Source organism: Sinocyclocheilus anshuiensis, unplaced genomic scaffold, assembly GCF_001515605.1.
Source record: "Sinocyclocheilus anshuiensis isolate Anshui unplaced genomic scaffold, SAMN03320099.WGS_v1.1 scaffold772, whole genome shotgun sequence".
Classification (NCBI taxonomy): Eukaryota; Metazoa; Chordata; class Actinopteri; order Cypriniformes; family Cyprinidae; genus Sinocyclocheilus; species Sinocyclocheilus anshuiensis.
In genome coordinates this window covers 591,192-610,927 of record NW_015558592.1, presented here as the reverse complement: position 1 = coordinate 610,927, position 19,736 = coordinate 591,192, and the positions used below count along the sequence as shown (strand labels likewise).

Sequence of the window (19,736 nt, the reverse complement as noted above, 5' to 3'; positions counted from 1 at the left end):
CAGAAACTAAATGATGCAGAGCTGACATGGCCCACTGTGGCCATTAATCTTATTATATTTGGTATTACATTTCAATCTACAAGCAGATACCAGAGCTGCTTCATGAACTGCACATCAAATTATTTAACAAACAGACAATGAGGATAATTGTCTATTCTCATGTATTGGACTAAACGTACAACCCCGGGCTGTATTACATTATTGATGCTTATGTCTCATATCAGACAGTTTTGCTGCGGGCAGTTCCAAGTACTGTTGTTATTTGTTAATAACAATAACATTATTTTTTTACATGCACTTCGAACATTTTAAAATAATAGTAACTATTAAAATGACAGACTGATTCATTTATAATAAATAATTATTTTATTTTTACTTTTAATGTCGAATAAATGTATCTGTAACGTCAAGATACGTCAAACGTAGGGTGGGACTAATACTCTGACTCAGCCAATGACTTTTGAAAGTTAACGGTCCATCCCACTTTTAAACGTCACTGTTGTCAGCGCGGGAGATGTGAGCGAGTGTGGGACTGAATACTGAGAATTACCGCCAAACTAAAGCTGTAAGTACGGCGTGATTAAAATATGTATGCAAAATATAACGATGCGTTGTTATTCGATTATATTTGATTGCTGTGACACATGCAGTCATTTGAAGACTTGCGTTTTTATTCCGCAGTTGTTGATTATTTTGCTTGTAAAGTAGCTGACGGAGCGGCAAGTATGCACCTCTTTGTGCTTAAAACATCATGTGATTTGTCTAAACTTGAGATAAAATTAGCTTACTTTTAGTGAAGGCTGTCTATGTTTGCACATAATTTCACATAATTAAAATTTTGTTGAACAGTGTTTGTACATCTGATCATGTACGTTCTTTTCCTTGATAGGTTATTTTGGGAATTTTGATATATATGTGTGTGTGTGTGTGTGTGTGTGTGTGTGTGTGTGTGTGTGTGTGTGTGTGTGTGAGAGAGTGAGTGAGTGTGTGTGTGTATTCATCCCGGTGGGGACTTAAACCTGAATACACACCGACTCATGGCTATTCGTGTCCTAAATTGAGGTCCACATGGGGAAACAAGCTTATAAATCTTACAAAATTAGTTTTTTTTTTTTTGAGAATGTAAAAATGCAGAAAGTTTTCTGTGAGGGGTAGGATTAGGTGTAGGGCGATAGAATATATGGTTTGTAACGTTACTGTATAAAAACCATTACGCCCATGGAGAGTCCCCACAAGGATTGTAAACCAGACGTGTGTGTAATTTTTTGTAGTTTTTTTTTTTCGTCTTAAGTACAGATATATGGAAGGTATTTATGCCAATTTAAATAAATCAATTCAATTATGAAAATGAAAACCAGGTTAACAATTTAATTATAGAAAACTGTACGCACTCTGTCACTTAAACAATAAACCCCGCCCACTGGTTAACATATCATTTGCATACAGGTTGAATATATATATATATATCTGTGAAATAAAGGAGACAATAAAACGAAACTTTAATTTGAATTGTGTTGCTATTATTGCGTGAGCATTAATAAAAAAAAAGCTTTGTAAAAACTATATTTGCATTTTCTTTTTCATGTTTGCCTTTTAATTTGAATATTGGGAGTTTCACCTCGAAATTGGAAAAAAATGTATATTATGTAAGATTATACAAGTAAATTAAGATGCAATTATCCATATTGTATATTACTACAATTTATAGTATAACTGATCATTTTAACTGTGTTGTAACATTAATTATTGAAATTGTAAATGAATGTTGTTAGCAAGTTACATTGGACTATAATACTTGATACAGAGTATAGCAGGAGAAATTCATTTTAATGTAATCAAGTTGGAATGTACATATTGCTGTGTATTAAATAGTTAATTCCAAATATGAAATATTTGTACAATATAATAATTTTTCTAATTGTATAAATATGTATTTATTTTTACACATTTTACCAGCAGACACGTTCTGTCCTGTGTATAATATTAGTATTTATATTTCACCTATTTTACCAGCAGCCACTTTCACTTGTCACTTGTTTTGTATCTGGTTGTCCCCCCCTAGAGCATCATGCCATGTGAAAGGAAGCCCATGCGTTACGGTCACTCAGAAGGCCACACTGATGTCTGCTTTGACGATGAGGGAAAGTAAGTGACAAATGAGAAATGATAAGATGCCTGTAGTTGATGTTGACCATGCTGTGTGTGGTTTCAAACACCTTATGATGTTTCCTAGGTGTATTGTGACCTGTGGGAGTGACGGTGATGTCCGCATTTGGGAAAGTCTAGATGATGACGATCCCAAGTCCATAAATGTTGGGGAGAAGGTCTATTCTGTAGCCTTGAAGGTAAGTTAACATTTGTTTTAGGTTTTTTTTTTTTTTTTCTTCAGTCAATTATAGTAATATAATTACTTGAATAATGCTACAGTGAGTTTTTCCTGTTAAACACCTGAAAATGGTCAATTAAATCCGAATCCTGTTAATTTAACTGTTATTTAAATGTCAGTGTTTATTTTTCCCTCCAGAACGGAAAGTTAGTTACAGCAGTTTCCAACAACACAGTTCAGATTCACACTTTCCCAGAGGGAGATCCAGATGGCATTCTCACTCGATTCACCACCAATGCAAACCACGTCACCTTCAACAGCAGCGGGTCAAGAGTGGCTGCAGGCTCCAGGTATGACTTACTTTCAGTCCTTATCCTGCTACATTTGTATTGTAAGGCATGTTTAGGTCTCAGGGTGATCATACATCCTCTTATTCCCAGACATATCCTGGCCGGGATTTCTAAATTGCCTAAAACGTCAGCTGATATAAGCTTATTTTTAGTAGCAGTAGTTAAAATTGATGTCAAAAAATTGTATTTAATATTTGTAGTATATATTATTGTTTAAATGTATCGTTTAATACTCCCATCTCTGTGCTTTTGACCGGCATCAATACAAAGTCGAAACCACTTCGATTGTTTTATGATTAGTTGTATTTGGCTAAATGGTCGTTTTCTGGATATATGGATTGTTTTAAGCTGATACATCACGGTTGAAGGCAGCGAGCATGTCACAGCATTGATTGAGCAGTTTTATCCTGCTGCCGATGCTTGAATATTGATGCATGCGGCACTGGCAGCTGAGCTCCCAACAGGTTATTTGATTTTTTTTTTCTTCCTGTAGAGGTCGGAAATGAGTTTTCATTTATTTTCCCACTTCAGATCATAAAGATCTGCAGTGCCGATATGAGTCTCTGCTGGGCTGAAAATGGTGGAGAATGAAGGTGCTAATTTTGGCATTCTGTTTTCCAGTGACTTTATAGTGAAGATAGTGGAGGTGGTGGACAGCAGTCAGCAGAAGACCCTGCGTGGACATGACGCTCCTGTCCTCAGTGTGGCTCTTGACCCTTCTGATGAGTTCCTTGTGAGTGTCATGGTGCCTTTTAATGGTTAGCTGTTATTTGTGAATGTGGCCAAATTAAGAATTGCTCATGAATTAGTTCACAGTGTCATATTTATTGCATACATTGCCATTACCATTTACCATAACCATTTACTGCATACATTACCATTTGGCGTCTGTAAGTGTATGTTTTTTTTTTTAAGAAATGAATATTTTTATTGAGTAAGGTTGCATTAGTTTGATCAAAAGTGACCGCGAACACATTTGTAATGTTACAAATGATTTTTATTACAAATGAATGCTGTTCTTTTAAACTTTATATTCTTCAAAGAATTCTGAAAAAATGTTGTGGTTTCCACAAAAATATTAAGCAGCAAAACCGTTCAAAAACATTAATTGATAATCAGAAATGTTTCTTGCAAAGCAAATCTGCATTTTTGACGAATCATGTGACACTTAAGACTGGATTAATGGCTGCTAAAAATTCAGCTTTGAGATTACAGGAATAAGTTATGTTTTAAAATATATTCAAATTGAAAACCGTTATTGTCAGTGGTAACATTATTTCACAATGTTACTGTTTTTTAACTGTATTTTTGATCAAATAAATGCAGCCTTGGTGAGCATAAGAGACCCTTTCAAATACATTAAAAAATCTTATTGAACCCAAACTTTAGAACAGTAGTGGATATATGTTGTTTGTTGATGTTTTAACATGTTCTTATGAGTATTTATCTATTAAATATTAAGTGCTGGGTCCTAATTAGTCATTTTATTATGCTCATGTCACTTCCTGACAGGCTTCCTCCAGCTGTGATGGATCAGTTACTGTGTGGTCTATTGAGTCACAGGTATGAGGCCTCGTCAGTTGTTATTACAAAGGAAAAACATGTACAGTGGGGTCCAAAAGTCATAGATACCTCTTTATTATGTTTATTAATTATTTTATAGTTATAAGTAGTTGTAAGTTATATTTTCAGGATAATAGTTTTTATTTAAATCAGCTGAATTCAGATTTGAGTTTTAATTTCGGAATTTCAAAAAATAATTGTATTTAAAATAAAAACAAATTCAAAAAAGAACACTGCAATATATATATTTTTGATTTTATCTCAGCCTATCTTTGTTCTAAAATTTGAAATAAAAAAATGGTTTAAATGTATTTTAGATCTGATGTAAAGCTGGTGAACTCTGTTGTGTGTTTTAGACTCAAGTAGCTCAATGGAAAATTCTCCAGAAGTCGAGTGATGTGAGCAATGCCAAGTCTCTCTGTAGGCTTGCATGGCAGCCTCGTTCTGGAAAGGTATTGACAATTTCACACACACACACACACACACACACACACACACACACACACACATATATATATATATATATATATATATATATATATATGGCCTCCTTTGACTTCAAAATTCAATTTACATTTTCAAGTTTTCTCTTTGGTTGCTTCCTATATAACTGCTTTATGAGCACATCAATCAGTCTCTCAGTCATCTATACAACTCCCATCACCAGTATCTTACAACAGTCGTGATATTTAAGATTAAGTTTTTTTATTTGTTGTGTGTACATATACGTGTAGCTGCTTGCCATACCGGTGGACTTGACCATTCAACTGTATGACAGAAACACATGGACACATGTCAGCACGCTCTCCGATGACCTCATCTCACAGGTCAGTAGAAAGCAACTCAGCGATTTACAGTGGAACAGTTAAGATCAATACGATTAGAAAAAGGTCCTTTATAGATTGTGGAAATCTTTATTAGCATTACAATTGTGTATTAACCTTTCACTTACTGTATCAAATGAGATAATGTATTGTTTGGTAAAACTTGTGTGTTATATTGCAGTGCATAATGTTATGAGCAAATCTTTCTGATTCTTTCTCTTCCCAGGTTGTTAATGTTGTGGTCTGGTCACCGTGTGGGAAGTTTCTGGCTGCAGGAACAATTGGCGGAAACCTGTTGGTTTGGGATGTAGAGACCAAACTGTGTATTGAGAGGTTATAGTCACATTTATGTTAATATTATTGAATATTTTGGTGTTTTGTTTTTTTTAAGATTTTGGACAGAATGTGAATATTGTATTGTCATTATTGCATTATACATCTAATATAACAGCATTCAATATTGTGTATTTAAGGATGTTTCTAGGAAGATGGTCATGCTACAAGTCATTTCAGACTGTATAGTCTGTGCAGTGATGTTGTTGATTTTGTACCATTACAGACAGAAACATGAGAAAGGGTTCACTGTGTGTGGGATGGCGTGGCATCCCTCAGGGGGCCGGATCGCTTACACTGACACCGAGGGCTGCCTCGGGCTCCTGGAAGGCGTACCGTCACCGTCGTCCTCCTCCACTGTCCAAAGCACAAAGGTCAGTCATACCTTCAGGCTCTCACCATTTTCTTCCCGATCATACTGTGCCACAAATAGCATCACCATTGTAAAGTCATGATGGATGTATATGGATCTTTAGGTGACCTTTATGTGCCTATATTTGCTGCTTGATTATTTAAAAAAATGCTAACATCATTCTTTGTCTGTGTATTTGTTAATAATAATATGTTAAATATAAATAAATTATACGTATGTTATAATTTATAATAATATTTGAAATACTACATCAGTTCATGTTCATTCAAATAGAAGTACTATAACATTTACATATTCTTACTAAAACATGCGTGCACTGTGCAATAAATCCATTGAATCAATATAAAAGTTATTTTTCATATTGAAACTGTTGAAAATACACAACATAGTTCGTTGATCCACATATGACAGCCTCTGAACTTGGTCAATACTAATCTCATATACAGGCACTGGACTAAAAATACATTCAATCAGTCATCACTCCCAAAATGAATTCAACGGGTCATCTTGTTAATGCTATAAATTAATTACAACAATAAAAGAGAATTTCATCATGAACATACATGAACAACAATATCACATTAAACCACAGAAATTCCAAAATGACATTTCCCTTACATTCAACTTCCAAAAGTGCATTCATCTTTGCCATGTTACATTCATTTAGTTGACTAGTGCTATACGCTGTATTAACAAAAACATTAATGGCATAAATAAAAACACTTAAACTGACAAGCTACGCAATATTGCATTCATAATGAATGCGACTCATCTGCGATTATGAACGCGCTATAGCAGTGTTCTATGGCTCAGTGTATTAAATGCCGCTCCATCTTAAAGCACGTGATGGAGATTTACTATTAATCACAGAACCGGCTTTACTGACGAGATGCGCATGACAATCACATGCGATTTATCGTGCAGCCCTAAGTTTGTTTGTTGATCACAAAGTACAAAATAGATGAGGAAAACTAGGAAGCCGGGTGTATTCAAAGCGCCGCCATTACAGTCTAGAGTGCGCTGTGATTGGTTGAGCGGATATATCGCATTCTGCAGAAAAGGGAGACTGGCGTTTGTCGTGGTTTTGGAAAAAAAGGGAGAAAACATGACAGAATAACTCGGTGGATATCGCATTTTGCGTAAAATTAAAAATGGATGGAATAAAATAATTTTTTTTTTGGCGGAAACTACATTTTTTTTTTAAATGGTGTTTATCGCTTTTTGGAACCAAACTCTTCACATTTAGTTCCCACTTTAAGTGAACCTTAGTTCCCAGGTCCTCTACAAGATGGATTAAAATGCTGATAAAGTCAAGAAAAGATGAGACATAAACACATGACAGTATGATTGAAATGTTAAAATTTAAAAAAATAAATAATAATAATAAAATAAATATAACACATTTATTCTGTGGCACCTAAAAAAATAATTTGGCGCCTAAGTTTTGTTCTTATAGGAGCCAATGGCTCCTTACTCGATTTTATTTGTCTGGAGCCCTGTATTATTACTAAATAAAAATACACAAATTACTAATGAAATAAGAAAAATTACTATTGTAATATATTGCAGTAAAAAAAAAACAATTGGCATTTAAAAATAATAATAATAATAATATTTGGCAATTTTATTTATCTTTGCAATTTGATAAGTCGCAACGCAAATTCTGTTTTGTTTGAAATAATTGTGCAGCCTTTATTATTGTTATTATTATTATTATTATTGTTTATTATTTATTAACAAAACTTATAGTGGTGGTGTTAACCTTTTTCTTTTCAATTTAGTTGTAAATACTTGCATGTTTTTTTTTACTGGTGATGTTTAGGCCACTGCAGCTAAAGAAACAAATGACTACGATGACTTGTTTGATGAGGATGATGACCGGATGCTGGACGAGGGCATGAGTGACTCGCGGTCTCCGGTGAAGAAACCCATCATGGAGGATGATGACGACGACGATGACCTCATGCCTGCCACGGGCAGACCTCGGAACAGAGGGTCCTTCCTGGACGACGATGACAATTCTCAAGGTATGAGGCGTCTCAGTAATGCAAGTAGTGTAGGCATTTAACTTCAAGTCAAGGACGTTATTAGTAGTGAAAGAGTCATTAAAGCACTTTAATTAAAGGTCAGATGTTTTGGTCTCAAGATCCAGGTTCTGTAAAACTGGATGGTGTTCCAGAGGAGGATGGCAGCAGTGCTATTCTTCCTGCTGTGGGTCCTGCAGTGTCCCGTCCCGTATATGAGGGTCCCATGCCCACACAACCCCAAAGGGCTTTCCAACCGGGATCCACCCCAGTGCACCTCATGCATCGCTTTATGGTGAGAAGCTGTTGCTGTTGTTGATTCAGTAAACAGTAACAGTAAATATTTGGAAATCTGGATGTGATTTTTTTTAAATATAAGAAGGTCTTGTAAAGTTCCTTATGTTCTTTCTCAGATGTGGAACTCTGTGGGCATCGTGCGTGGCTATAACGATGATCAGGACAACGCCATTGATGTGGAGTTTCACGATACTGCGATCCATCATGCCATGCATCTCACCAACACCCTGGGCCACACCATGGCCGATCTATCCCAGGAGGCTGTGCTGCTGGCCTGTGAAGGAACTGATGAGCTTGCCAGGTACAAGATCTTAGTTTTAATTATTGACTTAGTTTCTTTCATTTCTTTAGTTTGGACATACTTAGTGAATTTAGAGTTCTTTTGTATTCAACAGGGATGCTTTCATGGTAATCAGATTACCGTCAGCAGCAGCTGATGTGAACCTTGCTCTGTAGATTCCCCTTTGTCCTCAACTGCTAGCTCTTGTTTACAAAGCAAATTTACACTTTGCCTCCATTTTTATCTGCATAACTACTAATCCAGTAGAAATGCGGTAGTACACTTTTTGCCTGTGAATTAAATGAATAAATTACAATAGGTGTCATAGAAGTGGTATTTCAGATAATGAGGATATTTGGACACGTGGTAAATTTGAATATTAAGAAATTATGGTACTTTTTTTTTTTTTGTTACTGGGAACTGGTTTTCTGTGGAAATGTAAAAACGATACCAGTGTTGTTACATAATCATACCCTAACACTTGTTGATTTGGATACATGTCATTTTCAAGTAAGTCAATTCCTTAAACTTAATGACAGAAAGATATTTACATGTAGAAAGAATATGAAAACTGACATGTCAAAAATATAAATTAGAGACCTTTTTAATTGAATTCCAGAATAGAATAACAATGGTAATTCAAAAACAGAACATAAATCCACATTTTTTTTTTTATAATAAAAAAAAAAAAAAAAAAAAAAAAAAAACAAGTAACAGTGTCAAATATTTACTTTACCTTTGTAAATGTCTCTTTTACTATTTCTCTCTCTCTCAACAGTAAGATCCAGTGTTTGCATTTCTCTTGCTGGGACACTCATAAGGACTGGATAGTGGATCTTCCTAAAGGAGAGGATGTTCGTGCATTGTGTTTGGGTCAGGGCTGGGCGGCAGTGGCCACCAGTGCTTTGATAGTCAGACTGTTCTCTGTTGGTGGAGTGCAGAAGGAGATCTTCAGCCTGCCTGGAGCTGTGGTCTGCATGGCAGGACATGGAGAGCAGCTCCTCATAGTGTGTCACAGAGGTACTGATGCGTGCCAATCTACTTTCGGTTAGGGGTGCTCCGATTGATCGGCTACCGATCACTATCGGCCGATAATCACGTTGGGATGTTTGATCGGCGGTCTCTAAAAAGGCCGATCTCAAAAAAACGATCTCAAGCTGATGACGCTGCCGTGAGAGGTTTGGCACGACATGCAGCGGCACCGTCTCAGTCTCTGTCCGGCGCGGGTGAAATTATTATAATGCTGCATATTTCTTCATTAAATAACTTGTAACGTAATTTGAAAACCTTGTGTGAGATGTAATTTCACAAACAGCGTGAGTGAATCACCGCGCGCGCTGTCTCTCAAAAATACGCAAAGCGGTGCGTCTGCAGCAGTGCAGAGATCGTTTTCACACCGAGTCTATGTTTGCTGCACTGCAAGCGCTGAATTAAAGTAACAGCGAATTGTAAATGTAAAAAATGTATTGTAAATGCATATTATTAAAGTCTACGGTGTTTCACAGTCAACACCTATGGCTTTTTTGGCTAGGTTTATTTATTGTGTTTAAACATGACTGTGAAAGATTGTATTACTGTGCTGTGTAAAAAAGTAATTGCAATGCAGAAAAAGCATTTTCTGGTGACAATATTTGGATTTGAAATCAAAATAATGGATAAATGTTTTTTTTGTGGTAAACAGCCACGGATCTCCTGTGTGACTCCTGTGTGAAAGCAGTCAGTGCTGCTTCCCCTCTCACAAGAGACACCTAAGAGGGGAATTCCCCCCATTTTCAAAAATTAAATTCAGGCCCTAAAAATCCTGATTGGAGTATCGCTATAAATAGTTATAAATGATAAAAAGAAGGCTTTAAAAAGATCGGTATCGGTGATCGGTATTGGCAGATACTGCTTTCTGTGATCGGTGATCGGCCTCAAAAATCCTGATCGGAGCACCCCTTCTTTCGGTACAAGCACTGGTTTCAAGGCAGCATCCCCTTGTTTTGAGCAACCACAAGCCCTAAATCATGTTCATAAATGTGTATCCTTTATTTTGAAAAAATTTTTTGTGTGTGTACTGTTGCATAACTAGTGCTAATAATTAGTTTTCAACTCGGTCGTAAATAACTTTATAGTTTTGTCCTGGTTCCTTTTAATATTTAAAGTCGACTGGCAAAGTATCTGTAAAAGGAGAAAACTGGTCACAATTTAACTTATTAAAAACATATTAACAATAAAAATGGTACATCTTGCGAGCACTTTTAAACAGTGACTCAAATGGAATTTATATATTTTTTCAAATAGTGCTTCTATTCAACTAAATGAGCAATCCAAATGAACTGAATCAAAAGTTTCTTCCCAACACTTGGGCTTTGTGTCTGCAAATTGGTTGAGCTTGATTGTCATGTATGTCATCAGGTACTGGGTTTGATGGAGATCAGGCCCTTGGCATACAGCTGCTCCAGCTCGGACACAAGAGATGGCAGGTCATACACGGAGAACCATTGCCTCTCTCACGGAAGTCCTACCTGGCATGGATGGGCTTCACTGCGGAGGGTGAGTCACCTTTACTGTATTCCTTCATGTCGTTTGATAGTTAAGGAAATGGAAAAATGAACAAAACAGCCAGGAGATTTATTTTTTTACTTCAATTTCCTGTTTACCTACTGTTAAAAAGTTTGGAGTCAGTAAGTGTTTTTCATTTCAAATAAATGCTGTTCTTTTCATTCAAAGAAACCTAAAAATATATATTACAATTTCCACAAAAATGTAAAGCAGCACAGCTGTTTCCAGCATTAGTAATGGTAAGAAATGTTTCTTGAACACCAAATCAGCATATTAGAATGATTTTTGAAGGCTAATGGGACAATGAAGACTGGAGTAATGATGCTGAAAATTCAGCTTTGCCATCACAGGAATAATTTATATTTAAATTATATTAAAATAGAAAACAGTTACTTTTAAATTATTATATTTCACAGTATAATTGTTTTTACTTTATCTTTTTTCAGGAACCCCATGCTGTATTGACTCGGAGGGTGTCGTACGTATGCTGAACCGGACCCTGGCGAACATGTGGACTCCTGTCTGTAACACCAGAGACAGCTGCAAAAGCAAATCAGACCATTACTGGGTTGTTGGGGTTCATGAGAATCCACAGCAGCTCAGGTGTGTCTTTCTCTTTGCATTCATTTTCCTTGACTCACAAAATTCTAATCATTCTAAATCGAAATGTCCAAGCAGCCAATGAAACTGGGGATCTTCATCCTCTTTCTCAGGTGTATTCCATGTAAAGGTGCACGTTACCCACCCACCCTACCTCGCCCTGCCGTGGCTGTCTTGCCCTTTAACCTGCCTTATTGCCAGACCACCACAGAGAAAGGCCAAATGGAGGTATGAGATAAAATCCTGGAGTCAGTCTGAGAAATTCATTTAAACTATAGTATGTTGTTTGAGTACTCAACAGACATTTATTTATTTATTTTAAATTATTGGACTATATAGACATGGGTCAGAATTATTTACTTTTAAAAACATGTTCTCTTTCATTGCCTTGTGCTATTTTATTTTATTTTATTTCATTTAATTTCATATTCTTTTCCATGTAGTATTACTGTTGCTGACCTAGACAGAAAGTCAGTTGTGCCCATCCCCATCTTGGCATCTTGGCAGTCCATTGCTTGTCTGATTTGCTTTATCATGACTTTTTTTTTTTTTCTTTTCTTTTTAACTGTGTAACTGAATAAGACATTATTGCGCTGTTTATATTTTGTAGGAGCAGTACTGGCGGTCCGTGCTCTTTCAAAACCACTATGGCTTTCTGTCATCCAGTGGTTATGAAATTGACAGTGAGGGTCAGTCTCGGGCTGAGAAAGAGCAGCAGGAACTGCTAATGAAGATGTTCGCTGTAAGTCATTCACGTGGCCAGAACAGGGAGTTAAAGCCCGGCTAAATTCAATCCCATATGCCTGGATTGAATTTCACCGTCTGATTTCTGTAAAACATTTCTGGAATGTCATAAATCAAAACTCCGCTTTGACGCATTTGCGTAATTTTCTGGCACAGCTGGCACATTTGATCAGATTTGTTTTTATTTGAACTGTCCTTGTTATCTCATAATTTTCTTTGCTGTTTGTTTTCTGTTTGTGTGGCGGCAGCTGTCGTGTAAATTGGAGCGAGAGTTCCGGTGTGTGGAGCTGGCTGAGATGATGACTCACAGCGTTGTGACGCTCGCCATCCGTTACGCATCTCGTTCCAGACGCATGGCACTGGCACAGAGACTCAGTGAACTCGCCCTGGAAAAAGCCAGTCAGTTTCAGGAGGAGGAGCAGGAAGAAGAAGAGCCAGCCTATCAGAGGTTAGCATAGAATTCTGGATAATATCAATGAATAAATATGTTATTAATTAAATATATATCTATCTATCTATCTATCTATCTATAGGCCTAGAAAAATCAAACTCTTGAAATCTTATGTTTTAAAAAGGTTAGGCTATATATTTCTATAGTGAATACTTTTTTGTAGTTATGCTCAGCTTTAAAATACATAATCTGCATTGTGAGTGTGATATCTTTAAAATGATTTTAAAAGTCCTTTCTGTAGTCCTTTTCAGTAGTCATAATGGAAATTGATTGACCAAAATGTGTGGGAACTCTGAATCAAATAACTTAAAAATGGTTGAAAATGGTAATGCAGGCATAGAGTATCATATGTTTTGTTTCTATATGTTTAGCCACACCAGTAGAGAATACAGAGGATCCAATCAGATGAGCAGAAGACAAGCACCAGTAGAGAATGGCTGTGAGGAGGAGGAAGAATATCCACAGGAAGAGCAAATGGATGCAGAAGAATCAACAGAGACCAGGAAACTTAGTAAATATGCTAGTTTTTCCTCCATACTCGTACCTGAAAAGTACAGTGTATTAAAGTATATTAAAGCAAAAGCTCTTTGCATATCAGTTATATATTTCTTGATCTTTAAAATGAAAGCATTCTTTATTGACACACTTATCTTTGCACATTACTTGTTTTCAGCACAAGTCTCAAATTCTGCAGTAGACACAACTATAAGATTATGCATTTTTTTAATTGAATTTGATTTTTTTATCTGTTTTTTGATATGAACATATTTTGACTTTCCAGGTTTGAATCCCTTCAAAAAAGGAGGAAAATCACCTGAAAGGCCCTCTCCTAAACCATGTGAGTTGAATATAAAAATATAATATAAAGATTTCAGTAAATTGAGAAATCGAATATGAAAAAGTTAAACATGGAAAAACTAAAAAATTGGGAAAAAAGGAAGTTGGCAGTTGAATTCATTTTTGATGATCAAATTGCAGCTTTGTATTTTTTCTACATGATTTCTGTAAGTTATCTTTCAAATTGATTGCATTTTTCAAATGACTTTGTGTGGCACAAATGAGCCGCCATTATATAGAAGTGTCTGCTGACAATGAAAATGCTTGTGTGTCACAGCGAGCAGAGAAGGACGCGTGAACCCTTTTAAGGTTAGAATTGCACAAGTTTTAAAGAAATTAAGCTCCTTTTAAATTTTGTGTTTCAAGAATACTTGATAAACATTTTTAAATTGCAGGTGTCTGGAGCAGGAAAGTCATCAAGTTCACCAGCTGGTCAGCCCAGAACAACTAACGTTTTGGACAGCATGACTATGTCGAGCAGAAAACCCGCACCTCTCGGCGGCACATCAAAACAGGGCAAAGCCCCAGTCCTAAAGCCCCTGGCACCCAAACCCAAGTCCAAGGTACAGTGTGTTGCTCAAATACAAATGTTCTCCAGCCCTGCAGGGTCACACACCCTGTCTGACCCCATAAAACTCACTCTCAGCTCTGTCTGCCAGGGATGACCTGGTTATCTAGTATCCTTTCCTCCAGAATGTTTAGTTCTGATGGTAGAACATTTGTTCAGGTGAAATGTCAGAGGTGTTTCTATTGGAATATAAACAACATTATGTTCTTTAGCAAGTGTGCTACACACAAAAATCCCATGTTGTATATAACAGATAATTACATGTTTTGAGTCAGTGTTAATTTGCTAGGCCCTGTTTTTCAGACCCAGGCCACTCTGCTGCAGATGAGTGCCTCTAAAGGAAACAGTAAGAAACTGGAGGACAGCCAGTCAGAAGCAGAGAAAGTGAAACCGGCTCCTGCAGCTACACCTCAAGCATCAGCTGAGAATATTGAAAACGGAAAGTAAGAGAGAAATTACTTTTCTTACTTCTTTTGTAATTATGTAAGAACATCAAATTATTTTACTTTCAAAGCGAAAGTATTTCATCTCAGCAGTCATCATACTAATTATATCAAATTTAGGGATGCACCATAAAACTTTAACGATTACGTTTGTAAATACCTTTATATATTAATATATGAGAGCAGTAGAGTAAATCTGTTCTTTTTTTTTTTTTAAAGACAAAAGCCTTAACCTCTTGGTAGTGCTGGTCTACATTTTACATGTCTAAGTGAAATCAGGTATACTATAAAATATAAGAACGTTTACAATTTTGCATAGATAAAGTGTCTGTTATTTGAATGAAAAACTTAGCAATGGTACTGTTGTTCCAACATTAATCAGGTCATTGCTGATAATGTAACTCCATTATAAAATTAATTATAGTCAGTCATTATTATTTATAATCAGTATTTATTGTATCAGTCCAAATGGTTGTTACCTGATGTCAATAATCTCAAAGTAGAATATTGGCTGATTAATCAGTTGTTCATTACTTGTGTTGGCTGACACCAGTATGTGATCACCTTTAAGTTGTCATTCATTTCAATGTTTTGTTTACTGTCTTGTCTGTAACTACAATTTACTTCCTTTAGGCCGAAAACTGGCTTTCAGCTGTGGCTTGAGGAGAATAGGAAGAGCATTCTCGCAGACAATCCTGACTTTGAGGAAATGGATGTTATCAAGGAAGGCATGGGGTGTTTCCGCACTCTCTCGGCAGAGGAAAGACTGGTAAGACTTTTCATTCTTATTGGTGCATGTGACACATGCACATTTATCTTAAACTGTTTACTAATTACTTGAGAAAATGATTCAGTCTATTACTAAATTCAGGAAGGTTACCTAGGAATTTCCCTATTTCTGTTTTCTTGCACGTGTTTTGGTTGTGTAACAGATTTCATTCATGCACTATCTTTTTTTCTCTAGTTCAATTTCCTCTATTTTGTCATTTGCTCCTAAAGCTCTATGCCAGTTTATCCATGACAACACTGTTTATTAGCAAGTATCCTCCTGTTTTCTGATCTCCACTTACCTGTCTATGTATGTGTGCTTTCCAAACACTCATTCCCTCCTGTATGAACAATCTGTTCGTGACCCTGCACCCACGGGGCCACTCAGTGCAGGCAGAATGACTCTTCACACACTCCAGCCTGGAGGGGGAATGGTTAGGACGCCTGTTGCTCTGGAAACCCTGGCTGGGGGTGTGTGCTGCACTCATTGATCTTATGTTAATGACATGGGGGTGGCATCAGGCGCTGAAAGAGTGTGTTACAATGAAGAATGGCGTGCAGCGTGAGGGGGGAACGTGCAAAAAGGGCCCCGGTGCTCATATGTGAAATGGGTCCGGTGACTCATCATGGTTAAATGTTCGCTGCTTTTGTTTACACGAACCGTGAACAAATTTATCTTGGCTAGCGGTGGCGGTCGGTCAATTTTAATTACAATAACAGGCTTATTTGAATGATACCGTTTATTGCTTATGTAATTTTGCAAGCATGTGCGTGAATGTACATAATTCCATCTTATCTTTGATTCAGAACTGGACGGAGAGAGCAAAGGGCGACTCTGACCCCAAGAAACGAAAGCGCGAAGATGAAGGACAAGTAGATGAACAAATGGAGTCGGATGAGGGCAGCACCAAAAAGAAAAAGCCACTGGATACTTTTGCTAAACTCTCTGCGTTTGCATTTAACAAAGAATAGTACTTACCATAAATTAGTTTAATGCTTATGTATTTTTACATTTTATTTTAATATTGATTTTGGGGAAAACCTGAAGTTTTTTTTGTTTTGTTTACTGTAATTCTCTGACCTCTCATTCTGTCACATAGACTGCCTGCTCATTTGTGATCCACTCGTTCTCAAGTTTGAGCTCTTTTGAAAGCACCGTACGTCTCTTCATTTGCATTTGAAATGAAGCAAAGTCTCTTTAAGCAATTTGCAATATGGCAAGGTGGTTAATAACTAGGTCTCTTATTCAAATCTAGTGAAATTCTGAATGCTTTGGATGGTTTGTACATGTGTTTTTGTGAAGTTTTGTACTGTATGTAAAACAAATAATCATAATAAAAGCTAAAATATTGAATTTTGAGCCTTGTGTGCCGTTTGTTTTCTTTATTCAAAAGTTTAGCTTATTCTAAGTTGAAAGTGTGTAATGTTGCTTGCACATCAGTGACGTAATGATGGGCATCCTTCAAATGTGAAGTGAATGGTTTTCTGATGTTCATCTGAGGTCACTGAACTTTGATTCTGCATTTTGAAATGAAACTGATCTGAACTGACAAGTTATCAGCTGTACAACCTTTAGGTTGCATGTTGCATTTCGCTTCAGAAACACTGCTTTTATTTTTAATGATAAGAACATCACCCAAAGGTCTTGTCAATCCCCTTCGGTGGGTTGATCTGCCCCAAGACATCACTTATGTGAATAAGAGATTTCATCTTCTTACTAGACAGGTGGCCTGACGCAAGCACGTCTCTCGGCCAATAGCAATCTGGCTCCGTGACGCGGTCGCGCCTGGCGACCAATAGGAACGCGCAGGGATTAGCCAATGTTTATAAAACCCTCGACTGTCTCTGCGGGACTGAGCGTTGAGTTGAGTTTGACAAGTGTATCATCACCGTTGAACTTCACACAAGTTTGTCTGTTACTCCTTAAACTGTATTGAAAACAGGTAGTAGTACTAAAACCGACTTTGAGGAACCGAAGCTGTCACTTTAAGGCAATCATGGACCGCTCCAAACAGAAACAAATTAATCAAAATGAAAATGAAACCGATGCCGTGATCAATGGGCACTTTGACGGACGGGTGAAGATTCCCGGATGGAGCGCCGGTGGTGCCGCCGGGAACCCGAGCACCGTGCCGTCCTCCAGCGTGATGGAGAGTTGGCGGGAAGAACGCACTCGCAGTCTGGAAGACAATGAAATGAGCCTGCCGAGCATCGCCGCGGCTTATACCACCATTCTCAAGGGTCTCGGGGAAGATCCGCAGCGGCAGGGGCTCCTCAAAACTCCGTGGAGAGCCGCCACTGCCATGCAGTTCTTCACCAAGGGTTATCAGGAAAAAATCATCGGTGAGTTGCATAAATGTATGACGGCTGATAAGGCGTTTATTTATACGTTATTTTAAGCATATTGCAAGCTTAAGTTAACCTGAAATGCCACGCTGTCTCTGAAAAACCTTCGAGGCGAAAATTTAGCTAAACATTTTAAATAAACATGCTATAAACGGGATTTTAGTTCGTTTTTTTTTTTTAATTAACTTTATTTTTTACATAATATAACAGAAAGTTGGGTTGTAAAAGTTGTAGTTAATCCAAAAGTGAAAAGTCTGTCATCATTTACTTGTCTAAACTTTTATGACTTTCTTTGAAACACAAAGAGTTGAATGGTCACTGAAGATGTCAAGCCTCAAAAAGGACTCAAAATCACCTTAAAATGGGCCAAAAATTCCAAAGGACCCCAAAGAACTAAATCCTAAGTCTTCACCGTTTTATTGTGATTGTGTGAGGCTGATATTTAAGTTTTATTCACAGATAATATTATCACCCATGGTATTCTCAAGTGTAGATTGAGGAATGAATGATTCATTGATTCAGATTTGTCAGGTTTTTATTAGGTTGATTTAGCTAAAAAATGGTCTGAATGATTTGTTCATGACTCACTGATCTGGATCTAGTGAAGGTTAACATGGTTAGTGAATAACTTAAATGTTACTAGAAGAATATCAGTGAAAACTTGGGTCTGTAACACAAAACTATCATATGTAATCAGAAGACTTAGATTAATGTACAAGTTGTGCAGAACACTTTTCTGATGAAATCTAATCTTTACATCTATGTCATTACATTGAAATTCAAAGATCGACCAGGAGATTCTTCTAAATCATGTTATATATTTTCACAATCATATATGTATTTTCAACACACTCTCATGTCACTTCATGCTCTTTTAAATTGTGGCTAATTCGTATTAGTATGATCGCATTCATACGTTTTCGGATCTCCTGATCTCCTTTTCTGTTCAAAACACATCGTATGAATTCATACAAAATTGACACCTTTTAAAATAATTACATTTTCTCATCAGATCAGGTTGGTATTTTGGAGTTGTTGTGACCTAATTATGATACAGAGAATTTTATAGCCCACAAACCATTCATCTTTTGCTTTATGCATTGTCAAGCATTTCAGGTTAAAAGTATTTCCTCAAACACTTCCATGTGCCATCAGTTTGATTAACTGGCTCAACAGGTACTCCACCTCAAAGCGAAGGTTTATCTTGCATAATTGTTCACTGGTCACTCTCAGGCTGTTGTCTAAGTGGTTGAGCCAGGGTGCTGCCCACCATCACATCACCAACAACATCCCCACATAGAAAACAGCACATCTGGACTTGGTTTGTGTAGCATTTTTAGGGCCCATGCATATGGAATGTGTTAATGTTGCTTTGCTACACCAAAACACTTTGTTAAAGCATACTGTCCTCGATGACCTCACAGCACTTACATATGCATCGCTTGAACATGGTCCACAGTTCACAGATGGTATAACATGCAGTGTCACTGTGAAGCGTGCATTTGATAAGACATTTCTAGAGGAAGGTCTTTCTTCAATGGGATTGGCTGAAGTTTGCACCACCCCTGCAGTTTCTTAAAATGTTCTGAAGTAGCAAAGTTATGTGTCTCCCACAGAAAGACATTTGAAGTGTTGAAGGAAACAGTTTAGGGATCTCAGTGGGTTTGTGTGAGGCTGTGTTGCATTTTCACAGTTTTATGGGTGATGGTTGACTCATTGGTTAATGCAAGAAAAGGAAGCTGATGGTACATAGTAAGTGCTTGAATGATGAAGGTCCACCTAGATCTCACTTGATGTCACAGTATATTCACCTCTGGGTTATAACTGTGTTTCAGCTAGGGCTGAAATCTAGATCTAGATATTTTGGCTTGCAATACGTTTTGAATCAGAAGGAATCAGAATCAGAAAGAGGTTTTTTGCCAAGTATGTTTGCACATACAAGTAATTTGTTCTGGTGACAGAATCTTCCAGTACATAGTGACAACAACCACAACAACACACAGATAATAAGAAATAAAGATAAGTGAATAAAATACACATATGTATGTGTATGTGTATATATATA

At 36.9% G+C, this 19,736-nt stretch overlaps 2 protein-coding genes across 2 annotated transcripts in view; both read left to right on the top strand.

The window, feature by feature from the left end:
* Positions 1 to 483: 483 nt before the first annotated feature.
* Positions 484 to 16,613, top strand: LOC107680007 (WD repeat and HMG-box DNA-binding protein 1-like). The gene is made up of 26 exons (XM_016475752.1): positions 484 to 565; positions 2,063 to 2,145; positions 2,234 to 2,345; positions 2,525 to 2,676; positions 3,298 to 3,409; positions 4,189 to 4,239; positions 4,596 to 4,691; positions 4,974 to 5,066; positions 5,290 to 5,396; positions 5,623 to 5,770; positions 7,592 to 7,796; positions 7,916 to 8,088; positions 8,207 to 8,391; positions 9,149 to 9,390; positions 10,768 to 10,905; positions 11,361 to 11,517; positions 11,628 to 11,742; positions 12,125 to 12,256; positions 12,507 to 12,706; positions 13,081 to 13,220; positions 13,491 to 13,547; positions 13,824 to 13,855; positions 13,942 to 14,109; positions 14,418 to 14,557; positions 15,191 to 15,326; positions 16,133 to 16,613. Exons 2-26 carry the CDS (start codon positions 2,069 to 2,071, stop codon positions 16,295 to 16,297), a joined length of 3,333 nt encoding a protein of 1,110 aa, XP_016331238.1. The 5' UTR covers positions 484 to 565; positions 2,063 to 2,068; the 3' UTR covers positions 16,298 to 16,613.
* A 566-nt stretch (positions 16,614 to 17,179) lies between these two features.
* The window catches only part of LOC107680005 (GTP cyclohydrolase 1-like), a 13,792-nt gene continuing 11,235 nt past the window's right edge, over positions 17,180 to 19,736 (top strand). The window contains exon 1 of the mRNA XM_016475742.1: positions 17,180 to 17,668. Within this exon, the coding sequence (XP_016331228.1) occupies positions 17,323 to 17,668 (346 nt within the window). The 5' untranslated portion in view covers positions 17,180 to 17,322. The remainder of the gene's footprint in view (positions 17,669 to 19,736) is intronic.

Excerpts from the sequence above, each read along its gene's own strand:
- LOC107680007 (XM_016475752.1), top strand. The coding sequence starts at position 2,069 with ATGCCATGTGAAAGGAAGCCCATGCGTTACGGTCACTCAGAAGGCCAC. Across the intron at positions 5,771-7,591 it reads CCACTGTCCAAAGCACAAAG|GCCACTGCAGCTAAAGAAAC; the intron begins GTCAGTCATACC and ends GGTGATGTTTAG. Across the intron at positions 13,856-13,941 it reads GACGCGTGAACCCTTTTAAG|GTGTCTGGAGCAGGAAAGTC; the intron begins GTTAGAATTGCA and ends TTTAAATTGCAG.